Source organism: Eschrichtius robustus, chromosome 3, assembly GCF_028021215.1.
Source record: "Eschrichtius robustus isolate mEscRob2 chromosome 3, mEscRob2.pri, whole genome shotgun sequence".
Lineage (NCBI taxonomy): Eukaryota > Metazoa > Chordata > Mammalia > Artiodactyla > Eschrichtiidae > Eschrichtius > Eschrichtius robustus.
Window position 1 is genome coordinate 85,876,391 of NC_090826.1, and position 16,151 is coordinate 85,892,541.

Sequence of the window (16,151 nt, forward strand, 5' to 3'; positions counted from 1 at the left end):
GGGGTTGGGAGACCAAGGTCAGAAAAGCGCTGTTGGCAGTGACACGGTTTTCTGCCCACTGCTGCTATTACATTAAGGAAGCAGCTGGTGAGATAATGTATGCCAAAGTGCTTTGTAAATTATAAAGTGCTTATATAATTGTCAGGGATAATCACTACTGTTGTTTTATTCCTAGGTTGCAGGAAGAGCACTGAACTGGGCTACTGGGTGGCAAAGTCCACCAGAAAGCTGGAGAGATGGGCGTGTGGGGTCCAGAGAGGGGTCTTGGTGAGAGTACAAATTTGGATGATAACAGCAAGGAGATTAAAATTGGCTTCTGGGTCTGATGAGCACAGACAGTAATAGAAGAGCCATGGACAGTGGAATGTTATGTGAGGGCCAAAAGGGGGGAGGGGTTCTAAAAGATTAAGTCCAGGAAGCTTCTCTTCAGACACAGAAATGTTGTTTGACCCCAAGCCTCTGCCATACTTTCGGCCTTAGCCTTCCCACACTTCCTAGACCTTAATTTCAGATTATTTTGAAAAACATTCTCAAGTTCCCTGCCACCCCTGCTATTCTGTGCATATCTCTGTATCACTGTAATTATCATACTATATTATATAAATAACTCTTTAATTGCCTAATTTCCACACTAGTCTGTGATCCTTTTAAAGAAGGCAGCATTATAATGCCTGGCACATACTAGGTGCTAACAATTGTTTGCTTGATAAAAAGTAAGGGAGAAACCAGGAGAAAAGAGTGTTCAAAAATCAAAGAAGAAATTTCTAATAGGAAGAAGTGGTCAATTGTTGAACGTAACAAGATCTAGTAAAGACAAGACTGGAAATTACTGGATTTGGTGATCACTAAATCACGTTAACTTGAAAAAGAGCAGCTCTAGTGATTTGGGGGGTGGGGATGGATAGAAATCTAATTTTGATGGGTTGGAGATAGTAAAGCAAGTAAGGAATGAGAGACAATGAGTAGAGGTGATGTTTTCTGGAACCTGACCTGTGAAAGGAAGAAAAAATTCTTCCTTTCAGAAAAGCGCTTTTTTCTTCCTGTGAAAGGAAGAAAAATTCAGACCCTGTTATTTATTTTTCTCAACAATCCTATGGGATACCTATTGTTATCCCAAGTTTTTAAACAAGGACATGGTGGCTAAGAGGAAAGTATGTAAGTTGCCCAAGGCCTTACTACTAACAAGAAAGAAGCTAGGTGAAAAGCATAAACTCTGCTCAGTTTCATCAGTTGGATTAAGCCAATGGTGGGATCTCTTCACAATAACCTATTTAAAACCAGCTACAAAGCAGGAATAAATATTTTTGCTGTATGGTTTGGAAACAAGGCTATCTGGTATCTTCCGGCATTTTGCCAAGAGATCAGGCCCAGGGTGGAGTGATGTAATGGAAAACTGCATTATGGTATCAGCTGCCAGCACGTGGAAAGAGGTGCAGAAAGGAAGATGAAGGTCACTAAAGAGGAGTTCTTCCGTTTTACAATTTTCAAAGGGCTACAGAGCTATCAGTCCTCTGGCAACAGCTACAAGTTATTTGCAATTCTGTATTAATCCTCACTGGCTGGTTGTACTCTGGTAATAATCATACTTGAAATGTCAGTGACTTAACACAATAAAAGTTGACTTCTCACTCATAAAAAAAGCCTGTTGTGTCTCTGGATATCCTCAGTGTGGTGGTCAGCAATCTAGGCCATCCATCTTACGTTGCCACTTTCTCAACATGAGACTCCAGAGTTTGCTATGGCAAAGGAAAGGGAATTTAGAGAATTGAGTGCCAGCTGTGAAATGTTTCCACTCAGAATCACATGCCACATTTCACTCACATTGCATCAACGAGATCTAGTCACCTAGTCATATGAAGCATCCAAAGGCAAGGAGGTTTACTTCTCTTACAGAACAAGGAAATATTAGTGAGCACCACCAATGCTGACCACAAACTCTGAGGGTATGAACAGAGAAGGATAATCTTGCAGGCTTGTTCTATATCTCAGTGAAGAATGTATACAGTAGTCCTGGGATAATTCTATTTTCTTAGGAGGCCCGGATTACCACAAATGCCATATGTTTACTTTCATTAATTTCACTTGGGACCTATATTAAATGTAAAGAAACATTTAGGTAACATTTGGTAACATTTAGGCTCCAAAAGATAACCGGCTTGATAGCCCTGAAATGATGGGTGACATTCTATAGCTCAGTTGGAATGGGCATATGCAGAGAATAATTGAAAGCAGAGGATCTAGAGAAGGTTCTCTAGTTTGAGATGAAATAGGATAAAATTGATAAGCAGGAAAGACAAGAAAAATGCTTTAAAGATATATGGCAACAGAGGTTCAGGAGGCACGGTCTTGACGTGGTTTGCCAGGAACAATCCACAACAGATGGGCCAGCATGGGAGTAAGGCTTCAGGGCACTTCCAAGTCTATGAGGCAACTTCACAGACAGAGCCTGAAGCTGCAAGTCAAAGAATTCTCTATGTAGCATTAGTCACGTTCTCTGGGCAGGTTGTAGTCACATCTTCTCAAACACATTTCTAGGGGTCACTCGTGGCCATGAAGCACAGACTAATAAAGGGCATGGATTTTAGACACTAATAAGATTGCTTTCCAATATCTATACAGCATGAAACGGAGGGGATATTTAGAAATTAGGTGGTTAATTAGGTCAATATGGCAACCAAACAGAGTAATCGGGTTTCTAAGGAGAAGAGGAAAAGGGATAGATATTTCATCTGGATATCTAAATGGATTTAGTTAATTGGGAGACTGCCAATTATTCAGAACAATTGAAGATATCTTGGCCTATCCTTCCTAAACTTCCAGGGTTTTGGTAATGCTGTTCAATGGCAGTTACATGCATATAATTTCAAAGGTAAAAAAATACAAACTACAAAACCAAAACCAAAACCAAAATACAAAAACAAAACCAAAGAACTATGGTTTGTCTTGTTTGATGTTTTTGGGGAGGGGGTAAATCACATCCTTCTTTTGAATTTCAAATAGCAGACATTTAATTTTTTTCTCAACTCTTAGATTAGGATAAATTGTCATAAAGCTGAATATAATTAGAATCTCTGTTGACTCTTTGCATTATCAAAATGACTCCTTTGACTCCTTTAATACCAGAACATTATATCTTTTATATAATGCTCCATTTATTCAAGTGGTCAGTGAGCTTAAACAGAGATATAACAAATACCTATTTTTTTCTCAGGGGAATCTCAGGGGCATAGCTCAGAATTACAGAGAGAGATTTTGCTTTATTCCCTAAAATCAGGATTAGGAACAAAGCTAACTGGTTTGCGATAAATGTTCACTGATTTTGTAGAGTTCTTAGGAGGGAGGATAGGAGATGAGTTTAAGGATAGTATTTGAATTCAGATTTTATCTTACATGCTTATACTAATGGTTTCTTTACAAATCCTCAGTCCCCACCAGAACAAGAAAAATCCTGATTTTTTTTCCTGGCTTAAAAGTACCATCAGAATTAATGTGGGTAACTTGTGTTGAAGATGAAAAGCACTTTTACACAAGTTCTAAGTATATAATTAATATTAATGAGGTGCATTCTGATTAAAGTAGTATATTTGATGAAGTATGAGGAATTATACTGAACCACTTACTTTCATGAAAGTGACAAAGGGAATAATTTCATTTGTACTTGGCAATTAGATATCAATTTAATGAGTGAGAAGAAATAGGGAATCGTAATGTTTAAAAGCATGATGGAATGCTGGCAACAGTAAAAATGTTGTGTGGCTTGTATTTTATTTCAGGCACACAGTGGTGGACTGCAACGAGGTAGGTATAATGGTTATACCTAATTCAAGAGCTCATTGCTGCCCAAATTCCTAAACCAGTCAAGCTGTCAGTGCTCCACACTCCAGGAAGTGGAAAGCCATACATATCCTGCAACATCTTTCTGTGTCGGTGCCCATGCAGGCATTACCAATTGATCACATACCTCCGCTGCGCTTGGCTTTGAGTTAGAATTCTCCTCTACAAAGTGCTCTCAGTAATTGCTACCAAATATCAGAGTTCCCCTGTGAAATGAACCCACCTACGCCTGAGATGGGAGAGAAAACAAGCTGGGAAGGTTTATAGGGACACACACTATTCTGGTTATAAGCAATGCAAAACTATCTCTTCCCATAACATGAGAGACTTCTACCAGCACCTCCTGTAACTGTTGATATTAAATTCTGATATAGTTACTCTGATTTGGCAACAAAGTAGGCCCCTCCCTCTCACCTATTTTAGGACCAATGGTGAACCATTCATGCTAGTTTACTGCCCAAACCCCAAATTAACAAATTCATCTCCATTTTGCTTGGAAAGCAAACATTTCTGATTTGTTTAGGAGCTTTTTTGTGTGTATGAAAGGGAGTGCTTCAAAGGACAAAGTTGCAGGCTTTTAAGCAGATCAAACAAAACTAACCTAATAAGGGCATGTTATCAATAGAAAGCCAAGAGAATGTATAAAAATAATGTATGAGTATCAGCTGGAAAATCTACACAGAAGATGGAAGAAATCCACTCATAAAGCATTGCTCAAATGTTTATGCTTACCCTAAGGTTATCCATATATTTTGGATACAGATATCTCACATATCCAAATTACCCCAATCTATCTATGTTAGAATTAACTATAAAAATAACTGCCATGCATTGAATGCCTGCTATGTGCTACATATATCATATATATGATTTCTGGTCCTCACAAAGCACCCATGAAATCAGTATCATTATCTCACTTTGGCATTTCAGCAAAGGAGAACTGTAGGATTCATGTGGTTGGCCCAAGTTCACCCAGTAGTAAGACACTGAGGTGGGATTCAAACCCAGACCTGCTGGACTCCAAACACAGTGCTCTTTTTACTACAGCAGCACATTGACTCCTTTGTGGGATCCTTACACATTAATGAGCTGATGAGACACTCAGGACTACAAGAGGGGGATATCAAATCTTATCCAACATTTTTTGCTTATAAGTAGGAATAATCACCATTTATAACAGGTGATTGCCCTATTCTTAAAGGATACTTGGCAATTCAGCATTCTACCTAAGATACTACTCAAACCATCTGATGATATTTAGAGATGTAGATAAGTCCCCATAATATCTATGCACAGTAGGCTCATTTGGTAATTTTGGAAAGTTTGAATTTCCAGGAACTGATGCTTTGTTTTTTTTTGCCATGTTCTATGAAATGAACTAAAACAATAAAAAATATTTAGCCTCATGCAATCAGTCATAGAAAGCAATAATATTGATTTCTATTTCAATCATTACCCAAGTAACTGACAGAAATGTAACATGTCATCTGGAACTTTTCTAACTGTATAACGTATCCCCAAAACATAACCGCAGGGACAAAGCTGCAATGAGAGAAAATAGCATGGACAAGATCTACGAGGCCGTAAGATGAAGTTGAAAGAAAATGGCTTTCATCACTTTTTCTCTCTCTTTTCTGGGCTAGCTGTGCAAGTGGTCATGGATGGGAGTTTGCTGCAAGAGCCCACGGGCTCCCTCACAGTGGATTTTTCACTGTAAGATTCCGTGTACTTGTTGATAAGATTAAATTACTTCAAATCCAGTTTACTTTCATAAAGTATTACATATATTTATTCTGGTCACAAGTTCTTTGTGAGATATAAGTATTATGGATATTTTCTCTCATTCTGTGACTTAAATTTTCATTTCCTTAACTTGCCTTTTGATGAGCACTTGCCTTTTGAAGTGCAACTTATCATTTTTTTTTCTTGTATGGTTAGTGCTTTTTGTATCCTATCTAAAAATTTTTCCTTATAAGTAAATATATTTACTTATATTTTCTTTAAAAATTTTATAGTCTTACTTTTTACTTTTATATCTATGATATATTTAAAATTACTTTCGTGTCCTGTGTGAGGAAAGTATGAGGTTCATTAATATATATCTATATCTATGGTTATCCATTAATTCCAGCACCATTTATCAAAAGGACTTTCCTTTCTCCATTGGATTGCTTTAGTGCCTTTGTCAAAAATCAATTGAGTGTATATGTGTGGGTTTACTTCTGGACTTTCCATTGATCTATTTGTCTATCCTGACACTAAAACACACTTGCTTGATTACTGAAGATTTATAGAAAGTCTTCAAGGCAGATAGGTCAAATAATCTAAGTCTGTTCTTTTTCAAGATTGTTTTGGCTATTCTTGCACCTTTGGAATCCAATGTAAATTTTAGAATCAGTTTATCAATTTCTACAAAAACGTGTGCTGGGATTTTGATTGGGATTGTCATAACTCTACAGATCAATTTGGAGAGAACTGAGATCTTAACATATCTCTTCATTGATATTTCTTCATTAATCTTTCTCGACAATTCTTTGTAGTTTTCAGTGGGTGGCTATTGCATATATTTTAATTTGTTCCTAAGTACTTTGTAGTTTTTAAATGCTATTGTAAATGGCCTTTTTAAATTTAATTTTCTGATTGTTTATTGTTCCTGTTGTTCATGTAGAAATACAACTGACTTTTGCATATTGTCTTTTGTCCTGAAACTTTGCTTAGTTCATTTATTGACTTTAATAGTGTTTTTATAGGTTCTTTAGGATGTTTTATGTACACAATATTACTATCTGCAAGTGAAAACAGTCTTAGTCCTTTGTTTCCAAACTGGATGCCATTTCTTTCTTTTCATGTCCTTATTGCACTAGTTAGGACCTCCAGTATAATACTGGATATGAGTAGTGAGCATAGACATTTACGCTTAGTTCTTGATATTAGGAGAAAAAGTTTATTTTTTTGCCATTACATATGAAATGAGCTGTAGAATTTTTGTACATCCCCTTTATCAGATTGAGGAGGTTTTCTCCCACTAGATTGCTTAGGGTTTTATGATGAGTAAATGATGGATTTTTTCAAATGCCTTTCCTGCATCTAAGGCCTTGTACTGAGAACATATAAAGAACTCCTAAAGTTTAATTAAAAATAAGCCCAACTTCTAAGTGGACAAAATATTTGAACAGACACTTCACAGAAGAAGATATATGGATGGACAATAAGGACACAAAGAAGTGCTTAAATCATTAATTTTCAGGGAGATGAAAATTAAAATTGCAATGGCATACCAATGTGCATGTACTAAAATGTCTAAAATTAAAAAGACAGAGGATACTAAATGTTGGCTGGAAGAACCGAAACACCCATCCACAGTTGGTAGCAGTGTAAAATGGTACCACCACTTTGGAAATCTGTTTATAGGTTTCTTATAAAGCATACACATCACCTTATGACTCAGATATTACACTCCTGGGTTTTACTCAAGAGAAGTGAAAATATGTATTCACAAAACCAGTTATGCCTGAATGCTTATTTCAGATATATTTATAATAATGGGAAAGTGAAAACAGCCCAAATGTCATTTTGAATAAATACACAAATTGTGGTATATTTATACAACAAAATATTTTTTACCAATAAAAAAAATGAATTACTTAACACTCCCCAAATCATGGATGAATCTCTGAAACACTGTGCTGAGTGAGAGTAACTACACACAAAAAAACATACAATGTGGAATTCTAACTATACGATGCTAAAGAGTATGAACAAACTAATCTATGTTGATGGAAATTAGACTGTGTTTGCTTCTGGTGGTGAGGAGGAGGGAGAGATAATGACTGGGAGAGTGCAAAAGGGAATCTCTGAGGTGTTGACAATGTTCTGTATCTTGACAGAATTAAGAGTTGCATGGGTATATCATTTGTCAAAACTCATCAAATGGTTTATTTAAGACCTGTGTTTTTAAAGACAGACCTTTTTTCTTTATGTAAATTATATCTCAATTTGGAAACATAAAAAGCATGAAAAAATAAATAGCATGAAGACATAAAACTTTTAAAGTTGTGGGTAAACAGGAGATAGCACTCTCCTCTTCTGAGACTGTTATTATTAGGACTTTTGTGATGGTCATGCTTATGACATTATATATTCCTTGTGGATACTTCTTTGTTCTCTGTGTTGGATAATATACCAGAGACAAATAAATAGATAGACATCTACATATCAAACACCATAACCAGATAGCACTAGTTTTACAAAATCATATTACTTTCGGTTTTAAAAACATGAGAATGATGCATCTGGTCATATAGATGCACCAATTTTGGTTTCTATCATCAAAATAAAGCCTTGTTTTATGAGTCATTATACAAGCACCACGACAGTTTCTCTGATTTTATCCTAATGAAAGCTTTTTAATGAGTACACATTATGTTCACTTATTAATATCACTGATATGTATTTCATCATATTTTAATAACTACTGAAAGTAATTTGGCACATTTACTGTTTTCTTCTAAAATGCCTGCTATTTTTGAAAGAGCCTGGCTGGAATTTTAATTATAAATTTGCTTCCTTTTTTTCCTTCTAAATAAGGACACCACAGATAGTCTGTGCAACTTAATTCTATAAACATGTAGCATTGTGCTAGGTGCTTGAAAACTCAAGTGTAAGTAAGACATGATCTCTGTTTTCAAGATGCTCATAATGAGCTCAGTGATGGACAAGAAGTAATGTTAACTAGAAGATAATGTCATAACTGCAATAGCAGTTGTATGAACAAAGGGCTGTAGGAGAAAGGAGTGACAATTTTCCCAGAGGAAGAGGAAGAGAGTCATAGATGGCTTCACAAAGTAAGTGACATTTAAGACAGATCTTAAAAAAAAAAAAAAGAGTGATCAATATATCATTCATCAATTTGGCTACCACGCTGTTGCTCCTACATGGTAGACATTGGGTCAGGCACTGGCACGCAGTGTGTGGTCTAGGCCCTAAAGAAGCTTATACTCTAGGTACATTTTGCCAATCCTAGAAGGAATGCAGGTTGTTCACTTGCCTATCTCACTCTTTCCACTCTGGCTTCTTTCCATTTCATTTTACTAAACTAGACTTATACACCAAAAGGAACTTTAAGTTCAAAGTTATTATTTTCCTTTTTACATTTTTTCATTTCTGATGTCATGGGAAAAGTGATGGCTTGATAAGTCATTGACTACTAATATTTAGTTCTACCACTTAGCTGTTTTCTTACAACATTGATTTATTCATTCAGTTACTTATTTTGGGGGGGGGTTATTTATTTTATTTATTTATTTTATTTATGGCTGTGTTGGGTCTTCGTTTCTGTGTGAAGGCTCTCTCTAGTTGCGGCAAGTGGGGGCCACTCTTCATCACGGTGCGCGGGCCTCTCACTGTCTCAGCCTCTCTTGTTGCAGAGCACAGGCTCCAGACGCGCAGGCTCAGTAACTGTGGCTCACGGGCCTAGTTGCTCCGCGGCATGTGGGATCTTCCCAGACCAGGGCTCAAACCCGTGTGCCCTGCACTGGCAGGCAGATTCTCAACCACTGCGCCACCAGGGAAGCCCCAGTTACTTACTTGAGCATCATTTATTAAGCCCTTTCTGAGTATCAGTGGGTCCCCAGGAATTGGGATACAAAGGTGAAGAAGACTGTCTGGTAGAAGAAACAGAGATGCAAAAATTCAAATGCTGTGTGATACTGGTTGCAACTAAGGTTGAAGAAGAGAAGGAGAAATTAATTCTGGTGTAGAGGTCAGAGGATAACTCAAAGAGAAGCAGATGCTTTCATTACTCTTTAGTGAATTGGAAAGACATTTCAGATGTAAGGAACAGCATGTGAAAATGAACGCAGAGCCCAAGCAATCAGTAGTGTTGTCCTGTGCTGTTTCCCTTTCAAAGGCTCTTGCTTAGGAATCCTTCATCTCAGGCACAAAGCAGTGAAGGCATTTCCTCCCATGCTTTCTGACTGTAACATTTTCTGTTCTAATATTGGAGCATCCAATTTCTTTCATGTTTCTCAAGCAAATAATCTCCACATAATTCTTATTTCCACACCTAAAAATGTCAAATACTAACAGTTTACTTGCTAATGTCACTAAAATATATACTTTGTCTCCAACTCTAAAGAAGAATTTGTGGATAAAGGTATAATTGCAGCTATATTCTCATTTCAGTATTCTTCACGACGCTTTATCTAAAATACTTGGGGCCAAACGTAGCTCAAAATGCAGAATATTTTTTTGGACTTTAGGAAAGAAAAATGGTACACATACTACCTTTTCCCTAGCACCTACAGCAAGATGTGGTGTGGCAACCTGGACTTCAACACATTCGTCGCTCTGTAGTACACGCGTAAATGTTCACTCTAAGAGTAATAAATAAAGATTATAAAAGCCTCACATCAGTTCAGGCCGGGTTTGCTGCCAAATGAGTTATGTGAAACATTTGGTTTCAGAGCATTTTGGGTTTCAGAAGTGTTAATGAGAGATGGTGGACTTGTATTGTGGTTATCCACATTTCATAGTTTTAGAAACAGATTTAGAGAGATTAATTAACTTGTCCAAGTTGCTTAGCTAGTAAGGAAGCATCATGGAAACCTAACAGTCTTACTCGGAAATCTGTTGGTAACCACTGTCCCGTACGTAGCAAGCAAACACTTCACTTTTATTAAGTCGCCAGGTTTTCACCAGGTAGAAGAGGGGATTAAGGTAACTGAGTATACAATAAGAGTGCTTTGCTACCGATGCACCTCCTTTTTGATGATACTGTGAATAGCCTCCCCTTCCTTATCCTCACAGACTTCCTCGTTGCTGACTGTCTGCGTGGACTCTGGATGTCATGCTTTGAGAACTGTATCTGTCCTTACAATTCTTCTTGCTTACATGTCTTTGACCCAGCTGCTGAACTAACTCCCTGCCCCTGGTTCCTCAATGGGTATTTTCAACCACTGGCCATTCAGAGCCCAGTGTGCTGCTTTTTCAGATTTCCTCTCCTGACTCTCTATTTCATTTCTCTTCCAGCTCAAAATCATTTCTTACCAGTTTTCTCCCTCAAGAGAAGGTTGTGTTGTTCCCATTCTCAAGCTCTGATTATATTCGGTTGCTATTCTTGCCTTCATTTTTCTTGGCAATGTGGATCCTTGTATGCTTCCATCAGAATCAGGATGTTAAAATGCAGATTCCTGGACTCACCTTTGACCAATGAAATCAGGATCTCTAGGAGCGGAGCCTGGGAATCTACATTTTCATAAGCATGCCACATGGTTTTTAAGCACCACGGGTTGGAGATCAATAGCTTTGTGGTGTAGCAGAGGTGATGATTGCTCTTCCTGTGGGATCCGCTTTCATGCTTGCGGGCACGAATTTATACAACTTGCACCATAAGACCAGAGCAAACCATAAATGCCTGACTTCTTGCTCTTCCAAAGTCACACGAAGAAACATTGCTTGGGAAGTTTAATCAATTTATACGTGAGGTATGCATTAGGGAGACTATATTAAATATACTAATTACATATATTAAATATACTAATTACTTGAAAGATAACATGACTAATTTGGCCAAACTAATTTGTTTCCATGGCTCAAGTCTCATTTTTCCTCCATCTTCAAACACTGTACTGTAATTCGTTTCTTCGAAATTTCTACTCTAATTTATTCTAGCCTGACCTCTGAGCGAAAGATGAAAGAGAGTAACAGTTGTACTTTCCAAACAAATTTTTCCTGTCTAAAGAAGCCAGCTACTTCCAGCGGAGCTTTCTAAAAAGGGTCTGCAACTTCTCTTGTCCCTTCAGCATGAAAACAGGGTAAGAACCAGCATCCTATTCTTTAGCTAATGAAAATATAATACGAATTATTTTCAAAGATGCACACACACACACATACACACACACACACCTGCAACACTAGGAAGGAACACCTAGGAAGCCACAGTGCTTTGATTCACTATTAGGAATATTAACCTAAAGGGGACAGTCACCTATTGTTTGAGTCATGTCAGCCCTCACCAGAGACTCTGGAGCATAGATCTATTACCAGACCATCTGCTTGTTCCTCAACTTAGTGCTGAGAAATGAATTGCTAATATAATCACATAGGCAAAATCTTTTCTTTTTTTTTTAACAAATGATAATGCTGGAAATTACACTTACGATTTTGATGAAGGCTGGACTTACTAAAATAAAGTCTGAATCTAGATTCAAACTATCAGAAAATCAATTTCCACTTAAGTCACTGACACAAGTGTCTCCATCATTATCCATCTTTTATTTGAATATGTAAGTTTTCAAATGAGTGTGGAAGTCTTTTAAAGACAAAAATGGCACAGTGCAATGCAGCTACTTCCATTTCAGCTTGCATGGTGACTGCATACATTTGAGACAATGCTTTTATAGACAGTCATAAACTATCAAAACTACCATGTCAGAAACAACTGACTTGATACATTTACATTGGATGAGTGTAAAGTTATTTGTAATTTTTTTTTAGTTATGAACAATTTTAGGATATTGATGGTCATTGATAAAGGCAAGAACACTCACTGTCTAAATACTTGCAGACTCAGTTTATGATAATATGATTAGTTACACTAATAATGCTGCTTAGGCACAGTCTCGCTAATTATAATATTATAAATATTAATGTCACCCAGCCTTTTTGTTTGATTGTCACTCATGGAGTCATTCATCACGATATTTTTCTGGAATCCACACTGTAAGATTTTATTTCTTTCTCCCTTTTATTTTTCATCACTGGACTTGCAGGGATACACATTATTCTCCAAGAAGCCCTTATTTTTGGCTATCTGTTTGGAGAGGAATAGTGATATTTCCCATTAAAACCAGCCAAATGTAAATTGTTATATGATGTTTTTCTTATTCTTTCTGAGTCCCTAACCCTGCCATCCAAGGCAGAGTACCCAACCCTGCCATCCAAGGCAGAGTACCCAGGGTTTTTGTTTTCCATTCTTTTTCATGTGACCTGTTTCAAGTTAAGATTCATTTGAATTATTAAATTCTTCCTTAAAGAATCTTTTTACTTGCCTCTCTTTTTTTAAAGTTAATTATTGATGTAGTGACAAGCTGAAAAGACTAAGAATTATAATTTTTTCCTCCCCTCATTCAGGACTCAAGAAACGTCTTCTGACAATGGTTATCTATTTAGAATAATACAAAGGAAATACAAAGGCGAAACGCTGAATGTTGTTTTAGAAAAGATTTGCTAAAATCACTGTATTATACAAAATGTAAATGTAGTGTATATTTCTCTGAAAATAGCAGTTAGTGAGAAAGTTGGGACATAACCTTTTGAGCCCAGGTTTAACCACACAGCAGAAGCAGTTACAAAAGATACTGATTAGATTTTAATTTTAAAAACTTCATCATATTATTCAGGGCTCCAGTGATTTGATTGTCTTGAAAATAGAAAGGTAATGTTATAATTTCCAGAGCTTGTTAAAGAATAAAGAAATCTCCAGCCTCCCACTGGAAAGAATGCCAGTCATCACCACAGTAAGCAAGAATTTGGAGGCACTTTACGCTATAAACTTCAATCTTTTTCTTTTATATGACCTTGTGTTATATTGGTTTCATAAAAATGTAACTCAGAGACCTATCATAGAGTTGTAATCAAGCCTCCTTCAGAACGATTCTACAGCAGAAATCACATCAAATGGGCACTGTGTTTCCTCTGTTAGTGAGATGGTAGGAGGGCAAACAAGACCTGAAATAGAAAGTGAAAAAGGCAGAGCTCTCAAGGACAACCCAGGAGAGGTGGCCACATACCTTTCCCAGGAGTTCAGCAATGCGAGGAACTGGTTTCCCTTTCTGGTGACTCTCGGTGGCTGGACTCTGCCCGTCCCAGTCTTGTAGCTCTTCAATGCTTTTCAGATAAAGCAAGGCTTTGAGGCCAGTGCAGTAGTCTTGAATGACAGTGAAATCCTGATTCTGAACAGCACTGCATACCTAGAAAAGGTGGAGCAACCAACTAAAAGTCAAGCTAAGAGCTAATTCTCCAAACAGCCTCACTTTTCACATAGTCAACACAATTTATTTTATGTGCCAGGCACTGTTCTAAGCATGACACGTCAGTTGTTGCCTGGAGGGGATGGGAGTGGTAGGGAGGGAAGGACAAAAGGGCACAGGAAACTTTCAGGGACTGTGAATACGTTCATCAGCTTGATGTGGTGATGGTCTCACAGGTATACACATATTTCGAAACATCAGACGGTACACTTTAAACACGTGCGGTTTACTGTATGGCAGGTATAGTCAGTATGGCTGAAAAAAATTAGGCCCAACCAGAAGAATTTCCAAGGAGTGAAATTTAGCACAACATGAGAATGGACATTTTAACTCTCTCATTCTCCCTCCGTTGAGACGTGCAGCCTGGAGGTGGTTCTCATGCGAGGAGGTGGTCCTGCTGAGTTGGAGTGTGGCTCACCCATGAACTCAGCCCTCATGTACCACTGCCTGCCTCTTCAGCCTCATCTGTCACTGTCTCCCTTTGCATTCACTGTGCTCCAGTCACCCAGGTCTTTCCTCTTTTCCTCGAATTCGCCAGATTCTTTCTTTGCCTTAAGACCTCATGAGATCTCGCTGCCTAGAAGGTCTTTCCCTTCTACGTATGGCTAACAGCCCAGCTTCAGTCTCATGGGAATTATCACTTCCTCAAGGAGGCCTCCAGGAGCCCAAAATAAGTTAAGACCTTCTTTAGCTCATATATTTTTGACTTCTAAGTCTTGCAAGGTTATTTGATTGACAGCTCCCTCCCCCAATAGACTGAAGCTTCAGGAGGGAAGAAGCTATTTTATTTTGGTCAACTTATTATCCCCAGGGGCCAGCACAGAGTTTGTCATTTATTCTGCTCTTAATAAGTATATGTTGAATGAATGCGTAATTCAGAAGAGATTTTTTAAATGTGAGTGACATTTCTTAGAAAATAGAGATTTAATTCTAGAGTTAAGGAAGGTTGATTCTGAGAAATTAGGATCATTCAAATAAAAATATACTTGAGAGTCTGTGTTAGGATTTGAGTTAGAGCTTGAATTTAATGGATTTAGAGAAACACTCCAGGTTGATTATTTACAAAGATACTTCTCCAATTTTGATACCATACATAGTCTCCAGAGATTCATTTACAACTGCCAGTAGGACCTCCTCGCCCATATGGCCCATCTTCACTTCAAACTCAAAACTTACCATATAGAATTCAACACCTCTCCTCATCTATATTTCAAATCAATCCAGAGAAACAGCCATCCAAACAAAACTAAGCAAAGCAAAACTCACTTCTATCCCATCTTCCCAGATGTTAAATTCTTAGCATATAACATAGTTGCTGGTGATTGCAGCCAATAAAGAAAAACCATGTCATACGTGAATGTAGATGAAGAAATACCTGAAAATAGAATAAATCATATTCTATTTCAAGTTCTCTTAAAGCCTTCTGAGCCTTTAATTAATACATTTTATTGTAATCCTCATGCCTAGTGAACTACCTGATACCTAGCTATTGCTAGGCTGGTTGAGAAAATTTATTGAAAACACACTAAGGGGTTCCAGAATAGGGAATGGGAAGTAAATAGAGACAGAGAAAGGGCAAGAAAAATATATACCTAAGAGTTCTCCACAAAAAGTGGTAGTGATTTCATCATATATATGAAAAAGAAGTCCAAGTGTGGAATTCTGGGAATATGAGCATTTAAAAGGAAGGCTAAGGAAGGCCATGAAGGACACTAAGCAGAAGAGATACAAGACAGCATCATGGAAGACATCAAATGCTGCACGAAGGTCAGTAACATCAGAGGTGAAAAGTGATCATTAAATTTACCAATCAAAAGACTTTAGCATTTGTGGGGGAGAAGCTCTGCAACAGGGCAGAAGCCATCTTATAGCAAGTTGAAGAATGGACGAGGATTGAGGATGTGACGATATGAAGTCAGACTGCTCTGATGAGAAGTTTTGCTCCTATTAAGAGAAAGAGGAGAGCTAGGGGTATAAGTGGGAGAATTTTGTATCTTATTTTTATAAGGATGGAAATAGCTATGTTTTAGGGGAATGTGGACATTTTATATTTCAGATATGGCTTCTGTATATTAAATTTCTGTCAAAATTGGCTGAATGATGGAATGGTGGTAAGAAGAAAACAATGTAATATCTAACATGAGATGAGCTCTTACTATGGGCCACACACTCTGTTAAACACTTTTTAATGTATTGGGTTGTCCAAAAAGTTCATTCCGGTTTTTCCATAAGGAAGTTATATCATTTAGTCCTCAAAATAACGCTGAGGTAGGTTTAATTTTTAGC

General features: G+C 37.4%; 1 protein-coding gene across 1 annotated transcript in view; it reads right to left on the reverse strand.

Annotated features, from left to right (window-relative positions):
• DPYD (dihydropyrimidine dehydrogenase) overlaps positions 1-16,151 on the reverse strand; it is a 796,991-nt gene that overhangs the window by 93,192 nt on the left and 687,648 nt on the right. The window contains exon 20 of the mRNA XM_068540384.1: positions 13,626-13,805. Within this exon, the coding sequence (XP_068396485.1) occupies positions 13,626-13,805 (180 nt within the window). The remainder of the gene's footprint in view (positions 1-13,625; positions 13,806-16,151) is intronic.